This window comes from Oncorhynchus keta, chromosome 4, assembly GCF_023373465.1.
Source record: "Oncorhynchus keta strain PuntledgeMale-10-30-2019 chromosome 4, Oket_V2, whole genome shotgun sequence".
Lineage (NCBI taxonomy): Eukaryota > Metazoa > Chordata > Actinopteri > Salmoniformes > Salmonidae > Oncorhynchus > Oncorhynchus keta.
The window spans coordinates 39970414-39987084 of NC_068424.1; the positions used below are offsets into that span (position 1 = coordinate 39970414).

The 16671-nt window shown below is 47.9% G+C and overlaps 1 protein-coding gene across 8 annotated transcripts in view; it reads left to right on the forward strand.

Annotated features, from left to right (window-relative positions):
• LOC118383018 (MAGUK p55 subfamily member 7-like) overlaps positions 1-16671 on the forward strand; it is a 268329-nt gene that overhangs the window by 158880 nt on the left and 92778 nt on the right. For all 8 annotated transcript variants that reach the window (XR_008112793.1, XM_052506919.1, XM_052506917.1 and 5 more), the window contains 3 exons: positions 11376-11457; positions 12503-12588; positions 13288-13362. Coding sequence is in view for 7 of the 8 variants with exons in the window: in XM_052506919.1 (XP_052362879.1) it covers positions 11376-11457; positions 12503-12588; positions 13288-13362 (243 nt within the window). In the remaining variant the exon portion in view is untranslated. The remainder of the gene's footprint in view (positions 1-11375; positions 11458-12502; positions 12589-13287; positions 13363-16671) is intronic.

Consider the following 16671-nt stretch of genomic DNA (forward strand, 5'->3'; position numbering starts at 1 on the left):
TTCATGTTACACAACACATTTATGTTTTGTTTGATAAAGTTCTTATTTATATAAAAAAATGTGAGTTTACATTGGTGCGTTACATTCACTAGTTCTAAAACATGAGGTGATATTGCAGAGAGTCACATCAATTTACAGAAATACTCATATAAACATTGATACAGATACGACTAATATACATGGACATTTAGATTAACTTCTCCTGCAACCGCTGTGTCAGATTTTTTAAAAACTTTACGGAGAAAGCAAACCATGCAATAAGCCTTTAGACAACAAAGCAGCCAAAAAGATACCCGCCATATTGGGTAGTCAACATTACTCAGAAATAGCATTTTTAATATTCACTTACCTTTGATGATCTTTATCAGAATGCACTTCCTGGAATCCCAGTTCCACCATAAATGTTTGTTTTGTTCGATAATGTCTATCAGTTTTGTCCAAATATCTTCTTTTGTTAGGGCTTTTGGTTAACAAATCCAAGAGCGCGTTCAGGTCGCGCCGAACGTCGGACGAAAAGTTCAAAAAGTTCCGTTACAGCCCGTAGAAACATGCAAACCTAAGTATGGAATCAATCTTTAGGACAATTCCTTTGTCTGTACAAATTAAGTGGAACCTAGCTACCTTTCACGTGAGAGCGGCAGACCGAGGCTGTGGCACTCTGCCAGACCACTCACTCAAAGAGCCCTTATGAGCCCCTCCTTTAGAGTAGAATCCTCAAAACAGGTTCTAAATACTGTTGACATCTAGTGGAAGCCTTGGGAAGTGAAACATAACTAATATCACCCTGTATCTTCAATGGGGTCTGACTTGAAAAACTACAAACCTCAGATTTCCCACTTCCTGGTTGGATTTTTTTTTTGCCTGCCATATGAGTTCTGTTATACTCACAGACATCATTCAAACAGTTTTAGAAAATGAGTGTTTCTAAGTCAGAGTGTTTTAGAGTCCGAGTATTTTCTATCCAATACTTGGACAGAGTTCACTCTGGGCACGCTATTCATCCAAAAGTGAAAATGCTGCCCCCTATCCCAAAAAGGTTAACATGCAGCCTATTAGATGTGTAACTTTGTGTGTTTGTCCACACAGTAGTTTCAGCTCCGCCTAATTCTGTCTAGTCATTGGCCAAATTGATTAAATTACCAACATTTTTGTTAATTGTTACCTCACCTGATGTGGCGATTAGGTGGCTGGTGGAGTCTTTGAAAGAAACCCAGACCCACCACCCACCACAGATTAGCTGTAGAGGTCATGGCCAGTTCTCTGGGTTTGTGTCTATAATGTGTGACAGCCCCTATCTAATCTAGCTCATGCCAGTCTGGTGAGTGATCCACACTCATAGCCTCAGAACACCCCACATCACAGAAACGTTATTACCATGTTCCCATATTGATCTCAAGGCACACTGAGACCATTTCCTATCATCTGTAATCTTAAACGCCGAGATGGTTTCAGGCCTCTAGAACTTTCCCACCTTGTTTTTATCATCTCTAGTTGCTTCCTCTCCCCAAGGTATGACCCTAGTTCTGTACTTCAGCATTCCTTTGGTGCGGCATTGCGAGAGTCAGGGCTGAGGTTGGGGAATGTGTGCGTTATTGGCTGTCGCCGTGCGGCGCTCCTTGTGTGTTGCCAGGTCACTTATGGAAATGAGATATGTGAAAGTGCTGTTTTCTTGGCGAGGTCATTTCAGGAGTAAACACTAAACAATCCCAGAGAGAGACTAGAGGCACAACAACTTTGTCATTTTAGTTGTATACACACACACACACAACTCAGGGCAGAAGTAGCAACCCAGGCAGGCCCGGTTAGGTGATTGAGCATAAGCATACATGCTGGCTCTTACACACTGTGAATCCTGGTTTGCGACTTAACACACAAGCACCTGTCTGAAATACTGAGGTGGGCCTGCTCAATATGTTTTCTCAGAGTGTGTAATGACTCTATCATAACATTAAGAGCCTGTGAAGGGAAGGAGGAGGGGGGACACACACCAACACACAGTATCTGGCAGTCTCAGCTCGTCCTTGGAATGTCCCCTTTAATTATCATGATAATTACCCACAATTTTCCTTTTTCTCATAATACCTGTTAATTACACTCCCAGGTCAAGAGCAGGGTTAAGGAAATAAAATAGGACATTTTAGCGTTTCTCTGGGTATGTTTTTATTGGTTGTAATCACAAGTGATTTAATAAAAGAGGTGGAGAGGCATGCAACAGGTCACCCAGCGAGAATGAGTGAGACAGCAAACAGCAGACACACACACACACACACACACACATACAGGAGCGGTCATTGTGGCATGAAATACTAGGAGAAAGATTGTTTAACATAGCTTAAAGTACCCTTTTCTCTCTATCTCTCTCTGGCTTCTCTCCGTTTCACTGACAGTAAGGTCTTTCGTCTGCTGAGTACTACGCTAAGAAGTAACACATTCTTTACTGCACTTTATTATAATGTAGGCCTCCCAAAATGAATGACGAACTTCATCCCCAATCATGACCACATACATTAATTACAGTATTACCTGAGTACCGCTTCTCTTTCTTTCATTCCGTTTTTTTAGACAATGCTGTGGAATGTCTTGGTGGGAAGAAGTGTGCAAGGCCTCATAAATGCGTATTGGCTCTGTTTCTGAATGATTCTATATGTTGTAGGGACGATATGCCATCCGTCTGACTGAAGTCTGACGTAAGGCTGAATTGCACACTTTTACACGTAAAGATATGATTGGAGTTAATTGCGTTTTTAATGTCCAAGACGCCTTGTTTCCATTGTGATTCTATTTTCCCATGGTCAACATCTGGCTAGAGCAGAATGCCAGCATGTGGTTTCCACTACATTTATATTTATATCCTAAATACTTCAGTCAACACGGTGGCGGGCGGACTTGCCGGTGCGGCCGGGCCGGAACGAGAGTTTATTGTCACCGTTACACTTTGCTGTTAAGTGACATCATGTCAAAACACGTTCTCTCCCCCGGCCCGACCACTTGCATTTGTTTTTTCTTGTCTCGTTCAATTTGGAGGGAAACATAACGTTTGTTGAATGCCACGGGCTCAGACGCCGTTCCCGGGACAATGTTATGAGTGGTCGTTACGGGCCGAGGGATGTGTGTGTGAAATGGAGACGCCTGCTTGTTTTCGCTGGCAGGTTGAGGGGGGTGGGGATTTAGAGGTTTGGGGTAGGGTTGGGTAAGAGGATCCCTGGACCCAGGCCTCTGGTTCTCTAATATGGCCAGGCCACACAAACCCAGACTCCTAAAGAACCAACCACCACCACTCCTGTAGTTTCAGCCAGAGCCCCAGCCCCAATTCCATCGCCAGCCACCTGACTGCTGAAGACCCAGCCAGCCAGCAGGTCCTATGGCCCTGGCCCCAGCCCCTGCTGCTACTGCTGCTCTAATTGTCCTGGCCCCAGCCTCTGTACTCAATCCCCAGTCCTTTACCTAAGCCCAAGCCCCAGCCAATAGATCCCTGAAGGCCCAGCCATCCCTGAAGACACTATAGCTGCTGGTGCAGTAACTGTCCTGGCCCCAGCCCGGTTCTCTCTGCCATGGTCCCCAGCTACCAGCCCACTGAAAACCAAGCCAGCCAGTACACTCTTAGAAAAAAGGGTTCCAAAAGGGTTCTTAATCTATCCCCATAGGAGAACCCTTTTTGGTTCCAGGTTGAACCCCTTTTGGTCCCAGGTAGAACTATTTTGGGTTCCATGTAGAACCCTCTGTGTAAAGGGTTCTACAAGGAACGCAAAAGGGATCTAACTGGAACCAAAACGGGTTCTTCAAAGGGTTCTCCTATGGGGACAGACAAAGAATCCTTTCAGGTTCTTGCAGCTTTTTTCTAAGAGTGTATGCCATGGTCCTGCCTGACGTGTGCTAAGCAGAGATCTGAGGTCTCTCCTATTCCTGTAGTAACTGTCCTGGCCCCTGCCCCACTCTATCTGCTAAGGTTCCATGGCTCCACTTCGTGTTGAAAAGTCCTGGAAGATATTGCCTGACTTTCGTTTGCTCTCAGAAATACATGCTCGCCTCCTATATACCGTGAGGCAATCCAGATTCAGTGTGAGCCGTTTGTCATCACATACTTAATACCGCAACCATGTCTCCCTCTGCATGTGTTTTTTATACGGCCACTCACAGAGACTCGGAGAGAGAATATAACTAACGGTCTGATATGGATGAATATTGCTCCAGTTCTCATCACGCCGCGGAGATTAAGCTATTGAGTTTTGGCCGGGCCTCGAATAACAATCAGAAGCATTTATGTGTTAGAAATATAGTTATAGTGGTCGGGGCAGAGGTTCCCATATGGAGCTGATCAGGGGGAGAGAAGAGCAGAGCAGAGGCTGAGGATCACCTTACTTACTGATGAGTAATTGACCGCCGAGCGACGAACCCAAAGCCTAAAGCGTTGCTGATTCCACAAGGACGATTCCACATCGCTAACTTCTCCAGCTTAATTTTTGGGAGGGAGGCTCGCTCGCTCCTCGCTTCTTTTAAGTAATGCCGATTTTTAAGCCTCGACTTCGAGTCGGAAGACGCAGAATTTAGGCAGGCCTCTGTAACTTGGAGGGATATCTAAACAAAACGCACACGGAAGAGAGACGTTTTTCTTCTCCACTCGTGTCCTGTCTGGCTGTTGGTCGGTGCAGAGCGACCTATTTCGTAAGAATGCCAAGGTTTAGCCAGGCGCTTGATGGTTAATTGCTAGCATAGTAGCCTAGCATAGCTCATTCGTCGGGCTTTGTGATTGTCCAACATCAATCATAGCCCTTAAAGGAGAATTGTGCTTTTTTACAAAAAAACTGTTTCAACTGTAAACCCCTCCGTACCATGAAGGGGCCTTTATCTCTCATAGTGCTTCCAAGTCATGTCAGGCTTGTTAGCTTCCAGAAAATATACATTTCAGAATTTGTCCCTGGAGAATATTGAATGAAGTGTACCAACTTCGCGACACAGCTCGTTGAGGCCCTGTAACGATGTGGCGAGGATGTGTGGACTGCCGTGGGATGGGGTGGCGAGTGGGTCACTCTAAAACACGACCAGGAATGGTCAAGGAGTGAGTACTCAGATCTGACTTGACTCATTCACTCTGGAGTTTGGAGTGGAGAGAAGGAGGGGAGAGAGATGGAAGGGGAGACAGAGGTTGCAGAGGGGGAGAGAGTGAAGAGAGTGAACTCTTAGTGAAGTGCTCATTATTTCAACAGCTTGGGCTTAGTTGATGTGAACAAAATGTTTCTCCTCAGCCAGTCATTACCTCCTCCTGGAGCCCAGGGCTGGAGAGACAGGCCATATTGTAAATCAGACAGCTCTCTTTCTTTATCCCTTCATGCTCTTCAGAAGTGTATTCTTTTTCCTTCTCTCTCTCCACCACTCTCTTTCTCTCTGTCTGTCTCCTGGCTGATGTGGCCCAGGCCCTTGCCTGCCAGGTGGACGTGTGTGTGTGCAGCAGGCTGAAGGGCCCTGTTCTCATGTCCCTATCCCCCTATGAGCCTCTCTCCTCCGGTCAGCACACCAAGCTGCCAGAGGCTGAGGAGGCCTGGAGCACTTGGGGAACCCCTCGTTCATTGTACTCATCCTCCTCCCTCTATCTTTCTTAAATTCTCTCCCTTTCTCTATTTCACTCCCTTTTCTCCCTTCTCCCTCCGCCTCTCCTAATGGTCCTCACCCTGCTGGCCCTTGACCCAGTTCATTGGTTGTTTGGCTGTCTAACCCCTTTCCAGTAGTTTGGTTGATGACTTGGCTGATGTCTCGACTTCCCTGTTCTCTTATCAAGTAGAGCTCATTTGTCCCACTCTCTCTCTCTTTCTCTCTGTCTCTTACTCTCTCTCTCTTACTCTTTCTCTCTCCCTCCCTCTTGGCGTAGCTCTGGCCTGAACAAGGATAGGGATCGGCCTGCAGGGAAGTGGGTCAAGTTCCAGTGCTGGATTGACTATACTAGACTAGTCTGACGTCCAGTGCAACATACGATTATGGAAGGAGCGGTAATGACAAAGAACAGATAGAGCTTACTCACTTCTTTATAGCCAGTCTTGAGCCTCCCTCCCTACCAACGAGAGCTAATAAAAACTTCCATCACATAACAACCTGGCCCCCAGCCAACAACACACAGACAAAAACAAAAATATCCTCACTAGATGAAAGGCAGAGAGCAGCTACCCTACGCCCCTCATGTCTGGACACTGCTCTGAGAGATTACAGGCCCTATATACTGTCCCTCTCTGTCTCTTTCTCTCTTTTTCCTGTCTCACCCCCCCTTCTCGCTCTCCCTCCCTCCCTCCCTCACCCTCTGTCTCGCCCTCTCGCTCTCCCTCCCCCCTCCCTCCCTCCCTCACCCTCTGTCTCGCCCCCTCCTCTCGCTCTCTCTCCTCTCTCTCACTATTGCTTCATGTTTCAGCTGCTTATAGTCACAGTAAGGGGTTAGCCACGACCTTGACACCAGGGTCTTACAGTGTGCTGCCCTCTCTCCACCCGTCCTCTGATTTCCCTCCTACCGAAACCTCTCCAGTTACCATAATTGGCCCAATTATTTGATTAAGTGGAAAAGCTGTGAAGATCTCTAGCCCAAGGAGTGTCTTATCCCGACGTCAAACGCCTCTGCTCTTTCCATCAGGACCAGCCGCCATCTCTTTTTCTTAACTCAATATCACACAGAGGAAAAGACCTTGAGGAAATTATTATTAGAGGAGAAAACCCATTACGAGTGAACAGGTAACGAAAACAGTGATGTTGACATGGTAATTTACAGTCGTGATAAAGTGGTAGAAACCAGAGGATATTTCTGGTCCTGGAGAAGTTAAGAAAAGGCAGGGTCTCTGCATCCCAAATGGCACCCTATTCCATATATAGTGCACTACTTTTGACCAGTTTTGACCTATGAGTCCTATTGGTGGGCCCTGGTCAAAAGTAGTGCACTAAATAGGTAAAAAGTAGCCATTTGGGAGGCGAGGCACACAGGGTCTCTGAAACCTTCCTGCCCTGTGATCTATCATGCTTCTCGCCAGCCATGACAGTCCTGCCTATTGGACCTGTGGATGTACTATAGGTCGGCATACCCAGGGAAAACAAACAAGAAATAATCGTGGTGGACCATCAACTCGTCATTGACGTAGGCTCGTTGTCGCTGAGTGTTCCTGGCTAGGCCCTAGTGGCAGTAGGTTACAATGAAATGGCAGTTGGTTAGACAGTTAGACAGATTGAAATGAAGCACTTCCACACAGTGAAGAAGTGAGGAGGCTCTTCCTTTAGAGAAACAATAACAGTCATGAAGATGATGTGAATAACAGGTAGGAGAGAGAGGAAGAAAGCGAGGGATGACGTGTTTCTGTTTCGCAACAAACTATGTGTCTAGACTACACGTCCGCGGACCCGTTACCCGTCTAGCTTGGCTCGGTCCGGTCGGATGGCGAAGCAACGGTGACGGCGGTGATGACACTCGATGCTGTGCTCGGATTCGAAACATTTCGCCGTCTCGCTGTCTGCCACCGTCGAACTGCCATCCGGCTCTCTGCCGATATGTTGTTTTCTCTCAGCATGGCTAAAGTGTGAGAGAGAGAGAAGCCCTGGTAAACACATCACTAGCTGAACTGAACACTGTCAGTTGAAATGGAAAAAGAAACTGTATCCCTCTATCCCCTGTCTCCCCCTGCCCTCTGTGTCTTGTGTCTCAGCTATTGGGTTCAGACGACACTGAAAACACAGGGTGTCTGGAGAGCCGAGAGATTGAAAACACAGGGTGTCTGGAGAGAGAGAGGCAACGGTCATCAAAATTAGGTGCGCCATTTGCATAAACACACTCAGCATATTTGCAAATATGAATAGATTTACAAAGTTTTGAAACAGGGCTGAAACCTCCAAAAACGTATTCTGTCTAGGCCTCACATTCTGTTGCATATTTCAACAAGTGTGCCAATAGCAGGATAACCTTTGAATATAAATCAACACGCTTGACTCTGATTACACCTATCTACTGTCGTGGAAATGCAGTACTGAGAGAGATTTGGTCATTTCTTCAAACAATCATCTTTATTTAATATCGATTCATTATTGCAATAATGAGGCCGTCAGCCCACCAGTCTTGACTGACTGTCAGGCTGAGAGTCTAGCCTTTAGAGACGATGCACAGTTTTTATATAGCTGATACCAATTTTGCTTAGTCAGTCATTTCTAACCTTCCCATAGGCCACCTTGGTTATCTACACAGGATGGTCTTTAATGGTGCATACACCTTATGACAACCAGTGGAACAGCCACTTGCATCTAAATCTTGTTGGGGGGGTGAGAAGGGGGGTGAGAAGGATTACTTACCCTTACTTACCCTATCCTAGGTATTCCTTGAAGAGGTGGGGTTTCAGGTGTCTCCGGAAGGTGGTGATTGACTCCGCTGTCCTGGCGTCGTGAGGGAGTTTGTTCCACCATTGGGGGCCAGAGCAGCGAACAGTTTTGACTGGGCTGAGCGGGAACTGTACTTCCTCAGTGGTAGGGAGGCGAGCAGGCCAGAGGTGGATGAACGCAGTGCCCTTGTTTGGGTGTAGGGCCTGATCAGAGCCTGGAGGTACTGAGGTGCCGTTCCCCTCACAGCTCCGTGGCGAGCACCATGGTCTTGTAGCGGATGCGAGCTTCAACTGGAAGCCAGTGGAGAGAGCGGAGGAGCGGGGTGACGTGAGAGAACTTGGGAAGGTTGAACACCAGACGGGCTGCGGCGTTCTGGATGAGTTGTAGGGGTTTAATGGCACAGGCAGGGAGCCCAGCCAACAGCGAGTTGCAGTAATCAAGACGGGAGATGACAAGTGCCTGGATTAGGACCTGCGCCGCTTCCTGTGTGAGGCAGGGTCGTACTCTGCGGATGTTGTAGAGCATGAACCTACAGGAACGGGACACCGCCTTGATGTTAGTTGAGAACGTCAGGGTGTTGTCCAGGATCACGCCAAGGTTCTTAGCGCTCTGGGAGGAGGACACAATGGAGTTGTCAACCGTGATGGCGAGATCATGGAACGGGCAGTCCTTCCCGGGAGGAAGAGGAGCTCCGTCTTGCTGAGGTTCAGCTTGAGGTGGTGATCCGTCATCCACACTGATATGTCTGCCAGACATGCAGAGATGCGATCGCCACCTGGTCATCAGAAGGGGAAAGGAGAAGATTAATTGTGTGTCGTCTGCATAGCAATGATAGGAGAGACCATGTGAGGTTATGACAGAGCCAAGTGACTTGGTGTATAGCGAGAATAAGAGGGGCCTAGAACAGAGCCTGGGGACACCAGTGGTGAGAGCGCGTGGTGAGGAGACAGATTCTCGCCACGCCACCTGGTAGGAGCGACCTGTCAGGTAGGACGCAATCAAAGCGTGGGCCGCGCCGGAGATGCCCAACTCGGAGAGGGTGGAGAGGAGGATCTGATGGTTCACAGTATCGAAGGCAGCCGATAGGTCTAGAAGGATGAGAGCAGAGGAGAGAGTTAGCTTTAGCAGTGCGGAGCGCCTCCGTGATACAGAGAAGAGCAGTCTCAGTTGAATGACTAGTCTTGAAACCTGACTGATTTGGATCAAGAAGGTCATTCTGAGAGAGATAGCGGTAGAGCTGGCCAAGGACGGCACGCTCAAGAGTTTTGGAGAGAAAAGAGAGAAGGGATACTGGTCTGTAGTTGTTGACATCGGAGGGATCGAGTGTAGGTTTTTTCAGAAGGGTGCAACTCTCGCTCTCTTGAAGACGGGAGGGGGACGTAGCCAGCGGTCAGGGATGAGTTGATGAGCGAGGTGAGGTAAGGAGAAGGTCTCGGAAATGGTCTGGAGAAGAGAGGAGGGGATAGGGTCAAGCGGGCAGGTTGTTGGGCGGCCGGCCGTCACAAGACGCGATTTCATCTGGAGAGAGAGGGAGAAAGAGGTCAGAGCATAGGGTAGGGCAGTGTGAGCAGAACCAGCGGTGTCGTTTGACTTAGCAAAACGAGGATCGGATGTCATCGACCTTCTTTTCAAAATGGTTGACGAAGTCATCTGCAGAGAGGGAGGAGGGGAGGGGGGAGGATTCAGGAGGGAGGAGAAGGTGGCAAAGAGCTTCCTAGGGTTAGAGGCAGATGCTTGGAATTTAGAATGGTAGAAAGTGGCTTTAGCAGCAGAGACAGAGGAGGAAAATGTAGAGAGGAGGGGAGTGAAAGGATGCCAGGTCCGCAGGGAGGCGGGTTTTCCTCCATTTCCGCTCGGCTGCCCGGAGCCCTGTTCTGTGAGCTCGCAATGAGTCGTCGAGCCACGGAGCGGGAGGGAGGACCTGGAGGATAGGGGACATAGGGAGTCAAAGGATGCAGTAAGGGAGGAGAGGAGGGTTGAGGAGGCAGAATCAGGAGATAGGTTGGAGAAAGTTTGAGCAGAGGGAAGAGAGATAGGATGGAAGAGGAGAGAGTAGCGGGGAGAGAGAGCGAAGGTTGGGACGGCGCGATACCATCCGTAGGGGCAGTGTGGGAAGTGTTGGATGAGAGCGAGAGGGAAAAGGATACAAGGTAGTGGTCGGAGACTTGGAGGGGAGTTGCAATGAGGTTAGTGGAAGAACAGCATCTAGTAAAGATGAGGTCAAGCGTATTGCCTGCCTTGTGAGTAGGGGGAAGGTGAGAGGGTGAGGTCAAAAGAGGAGAGGAGTGGAAAGAAGGAGGCAGAGAGGAATGAGTCAAAGGTAGACGTGGGGAGGCAAGGGTATGAAAGAGTTGCAGGAGTACAATGAAAGCAATCAATCCAGCGCGATTTAAGTACTAAGTGGACTTTGTACCCCTCAAACACACAGAAATAGATGGTTGTAAAAGATCCTCAGGTGGGCGGGTCATGCACAATGCTACAGAGAGGGAGAGAGAGGGTGTCTGGATGAATGCCTGCTGCTGCGTAAAGGATTGAGGGCCAGCTACCTTCTGGGGGATCACCTCTCTCTCAGTCATTGGCTAGTCCAGGCAGACAGGGGCCCAAGATGGATATCCCAGGAAAGATTTGTACTGAAAATGGCCAGCTGTACTGTACAGCCTGTGCTATGGCCTTCATGTCAACCAGTGATGAGATTCACCTCAGCGTGGTAGATTGAAGTGGGGCTGGGGTTGGAAACTGTATCATGTTAGAAGAGATGGTTGACCAGAAAATGTTTGTTGGACGTTGATGATGGAATTTCTGTGTAGTGGTACACGTGTAACATCATATAATACGAAATCTGTCTCCTTTTTTCCTCCCTACTGTCTGTCTCTGTCTGTCTGTCTGTCTGTCTGTCTGTCTGTCTGTCTGTCTGTCTGTCTGTCTGTCTGTGCCCCCTGTGTGTGTGTGTGTGTGTGTGTGTGTGTGTGTGTGTGTGTGTGTGTGTGTGTGTGTGTGTGTGTGTGTGTGTGTGTGTGTGATGTGTGTGTGTGTGTGTAACACAGGGAGCCACAATAAAGTGTGATGAGCACACAGGAGCCATCCTTGTTGCCAGGATCATGAGAGGTGGCGCTGCAGACAGAAGTGGTAAGTTCTCTCTCTCCTTCCTTGTCCTTCTTTCTCTCCACTCTCTACTATCTCCCCTGTCTCTTTCCCCACCCACCCACCCACCCTTTCTACTTATCTCTCTCTCTCTCTCTCTCTCTCCTCTCTCTCTCTCTCTCTCTCTCTCTCTCTTCTCTCTATTCTCTCTCTTTCAGTATCTCTCTCTGTTGTGCCCCCTGTAATCAGTGTGTAACGTAAAGTGTATTCATGCCCTGTAGGGATCTCACAGTGTGAAATTGATATGCAGGGGTGATTTGCCAAGCCCAATAATCACTAATACCACCATGAAGGAGAACCACACACTGCTGGAGAGCAGAGAACAACCCCCGTACTGTATGTACTAAAGCAATACAGCCTCACACATACATTATACTCCGTTTAATACTTATGTATTGTTTAGCCTGATATTAACTTCCAAAGGATTTATATCAGGTAGGTCAGTATTATGCTATTATGTATATAGCTATGTATGTATGTATGTATGTATGTATGTATGTATGTATGTATATATGTATGTATGTATGTATGTATGTATGCACTCTGTGTTATATGTCTGTGTCTTCTTGAATTGTTGTGTCCTTCCTCTCTCCCTCAATTCAATTCAAAGGGCTTTATTGGCATGGGAAACACATGTTTATATTGCCAAAGCAAGTGAAATAGAAGTGAAATAAACAGAAAACATTACACCCACAAACGTTTCAGAGGAATAGAGACATTTCAAATGTCATATTTTGGCTATGTACAGTGTTATAACAATGTGCATTACATTTACATTTACATTTAAGTCATTTAGCAGACGCTCTTATCCAGAGCGACTTACAAATTGGTGCATTCACCTTATGACATCCAGTGGAACAGCCATTTTACAATAGTGCATCTAAATCTTTTGGGGGGGGTGTAGGGCCTGATCAGAGCCTGATGGTCACGCTGACAGAGCTGGAGATGGTTACAAATAGTTACAAAGGGGAAGATAGCTAAACATAAATATGGGTCTCTCTCACTCTCCCTTGTCTTGTCCCTCTTCCAGGTCTGATCCGTGTAGGCGACGAGCTGAGGGAAGTGAACGGGATTCCTGTGGATGACAAGAAGCCTGATGAAATCCTCCGCATTCTGGTGTGTGTGCGTGTGTGTGTACTCGTGCTCGTGTGTGTGGTAGTCAATGCTTGTGTGTGTGTGTGCTACCATTGACCTGCTGTTTATAGTTGTGTGTTTGGCCCCATGGCTATAGAGATTTACAGACTTGTTTGTAGTGGCAGGACTCTCTCCTCCTAACTCATCCTCACTGGTCAGCCATGTCCCTTTGATTCCTCTATGAGTTAATGGCTAGGCTAAACTCTGGCTGCCCCTTCTGAACCAGCTGGCCCAGGAGCAGGCCTCTGTTTGGGACATGTTGGGCCACATAGTCCCCCTGGAAGAGACAGGCAGGGAGGGGGTTCCTGTAGGGGTCTTTGTAGTCCCTCCAACCACACACACAAACACACACACTGCCACAGTCCTCAGATCAGCTCTGGGGAGATGGAGCTGGAGAGGAAAGAGGAAGATAGTTTGGACTGTTAAAAGCAGTCCTCTTGGCTCTCCTCTTCCCTCTGATCCACTCCCAACTGTCATCCTATCCTAATGGCCCTCTATTGTTGAAAAATAAAACAGCTCTTCATATTAAAGCTCTCTCATTGGATTAGGCTAGTTGGGTTTTGAGTTATTTTCAATGAAACTGGAGTCTTTATTTTTTATTCCCCTCTTTCCTCGCTCTCTCTCTCTCTCTCTGGTTCTTTCTATGTCTTTCTCTCTCTCCATCTCCTGTCTGTGTTTCAGGCCCAGTCTCAAGGGGCCATTACGTTTAAAATAATACCAGGTATCAAAGAGGAGGCGCCGAGCAAGGAGCCCAAGGTAAGGTCCTACTGCTGTCCTGCCGTACTCATTATGCTGCTGGGGTTACACACATGGTTTGAGTCCAAAGTGGCATCCTATTCTCTATTTAGTGCACTACTTTTGACCAGGGCTCATAGGGCTCTGGTCAAAAGTAATTAAATATTTAGGGAATAGGGTGCCTTGATTTTGAACAGGACTTACAGTGCATTCGGAACGTATTCAGACCCCTTTTTCCTCATTTTTGAAAAATGTTACTGCCTTATTCTAAATTGTATTCAATTGTTTTTTCCCTCGTCAATCCACTAACAATACCCCATAATGACAAAGCAAAAACAGGTTTTTAGAACATTTTGAACTATCACATTTGCATAACTATTCAGACCCTTTACTCAGTAATTTGTTGATACACCTTCGGCAGCGATTACAGACAAGTCTTCTTGGGTAGGACGCTAGAAGCTTGGCACACCTGTATTTGGGGAGTTTCTCCCATTCTTCTCTGCTGATCCTTTCAGGCTTTGTCAGGTTGGATGGGGAGCGTTGCTGCACAGCTATTTTCAGGTTCAAGCTCAGGCCCTGACTGGGCCACTCAAGGACATTCAGAGACTTGTCGTTCATCCATCTCCAGCTCTGTCAGCGTGACCATCAGGTTCTTGGTCACCTCCCTGACCAAGGTCTTTCTCCCCCGATTGCTCAGTTTGGCCAGGCGGCCAGCTCTAAGAAGAGTCTTGGTGGTTCCAAACTTCTTACATTTTAGAATGATGGAGGCCAATGTGTTCTTGGGGTCCTTCAATGCTGCAGAAATGTTTTGGTACCCTTGCCCAGATTTGTGCCATGACACAATCCTGTCTCGGAGCTCTCTGGACAATTTCTTGGACCTCATAGCTTGGTTTTTGCTCTGACATCCACTGTCAACTGTGGGACCTTTATATATATAAAAAAAAAATTTTCATAAGTTTGCAAAACATTCCAAAACTTGTTTCGGTTTTTCATTTATGGGTCATCGTTTGTAGACTGAGGGAAAACATTTTTTGTACATTTTAGAATGAGAGTGTAATGTAACAAAATGTGGAAAAGGGGAAGGGGCCTGAATACTTTCAGAGTGCACTGTATATGGCTCTGGTTAAAAATAGTGTTCTATAGATATCAAGGCTCAGGCTAAGACCCAGATGCAGACACAGGAGGTGGACAATACGAGTCTCAGAGTTTATTATAGTACAAGGGCCAAGCAAAAGGTAAGTTAAGGCAGGCAAAGAGTCGTAATTCAAAATAGCATCAGTCGGCAGGACGGCAGGCAGGATCAGGGTCAGGGGACAAAGGGCTGCGAGACAGAGGTTTAACCCTAATCATATACGGAGAGTGCGGGGCAACAGAAGATGAACAGCAGAGGGGCTAAGGATTTTAGAGAAGGTGAAAGGGCCGATGAATCGTGGGGGAAAGTTTACAGGACTCCACCCGGAGAGGCAGGTCCCGAGTGGAGGTCCCGAGCCACCTGTCGTCTATACCTGGATGTGGTCTTCAGAAGAGAGGCCCGGGCTCTCTTCCAGGTATGGCGACAGTGGCGGACAAACATCTGGGCAGAGGGTATGCTGACTTCTTCCTCTTGCTCAGTGAAGAGCGGGGGCTGATATCCCGAGGAACACTCGAAGGGAGAGAGATCAATGACCGAGCAGGGAAGGGTGTTGCGTTTGTATTCCACCCACAAGAGTTGCTGGCTCCAGGTGGTACGGCTGGCGGAGATGAGGCAATGAAGAGCTATCTCTGAGGGGGTGGGGTGAAAACCAGAGGACAGGCTGGTTGATGACTCAATGAGGGTGCAGAATGCCTTCCAGAACCGAGACGAGAACTGAGGACCACGATAGAACACCATGTCGACCGGAAGTCCATGGATCCGGAAGATGTGCTACACCATGAGCTGAGCCATATTCTTGGCTGAGGGTAACTTGGGAAGAGGAATAAAATGGTTGGCTTTAGAAAACCTATCCACCACCGTCAGAATCGTGGTGTTGCCATCTGACTTAGGAAGACCAGTAACAAAGTCCAGGGATATATGGGAGGAACAGGGAGTGGTTGAAGAAGGCCGGCCGAAGCTTGCCGCAGATTCTTATTTTGTGTGCACACACAGTGCAGGCGGCGACGAATGCAGAGACATCAGGAACCCGTGTGGGACGGGAGCCTGGATGGCAGGTCAGTTTCGAGGAATGTGTCCATTCCAGGACTGGGGACAAACATCCGGTTAGCCGGAATCCCCCACATTTGTATAGCCCCACTGTGCATTACGGACCAGGCTCTCTAGACCCCAGATGAGTGCAGCTGCTAGACAGGAGGTAGGGAGGATGGCCTCGGGGTCAGACGGAGTAGCAGCGGGGCTATACAAATGTGGGAGTGTGTCAGGCTTCACATTCTTGGACCCTAATAACAGGGCCCAACGAGCCTGCCTAGAGTTGAGGCGCTTGGTGGTGCGAAGTTATTCCAGGTTGTTATGGTCAGTCCACACTAAGAATGGGTGTTCCGCACCCTCCAACCAGTGCCTCCACTCCTCCAACGCCATCTTGAGGCGAGGAGTTCTCGATTTCTCACATCATAGTTCCTCTCAGCAGGGGTGAGACCCTACAGTGGTGCAGTTTTTGGTCCTGGGCAGAACGTTGGGACAGGATGGACCCCACTCCGGGAGAGTGGCTTGCTGCCTAATAGGGAATCTGCGGAATTGCTCCAGCAATGTATTGAATGCATGGCCATGGTGTTCTGCCAGCGTATGGAGTCCCTCCATAAGGCTATGCAGTAACTATTTTTGTCTTCCAATGGTGGCTCCTTGAGAAGAGACAGCGTTGCGGATCTTGTCCAAGTCTGCCGGGTCAGTCATGGCCAGTGCATATTACCAAGGCTCAGGCTAAGACTCAGATGTAGACATAGGAGGCGGATATTATGAGTCGCAGAGTTTATTATAGTACAAGGGGCAGGCAAAAGGTAAGTCAAGCCAGGCAAAGAGTCGTAATCCAAATCAGAGTCAGGCAGGTACAGGACGGCAGGTGGGATCAGGGTCAGGACAGGCAGAAAGGTCAGAACTCTGAAAACAAGGAAAAACAAAAACTAGACCACAGGAAACAGGGGAACATGCTGGTAGGACTTGATGAGACAAAATGGCAACAGGCAAACAGAAAGCGCAGGTATAAATACACGGGATAATGAGGGGAGATGGGAGACACGTGGTGGTGGGTGACAATACAGGGAATTTGGTGCTATTTCAGACCTTTTGTGAGTGGACTGAGAAGTCCTCTCTAGATGCTTACTGCCTCTAGTGCTGGAGTCTTAGTCTGCATCCCAAATTAT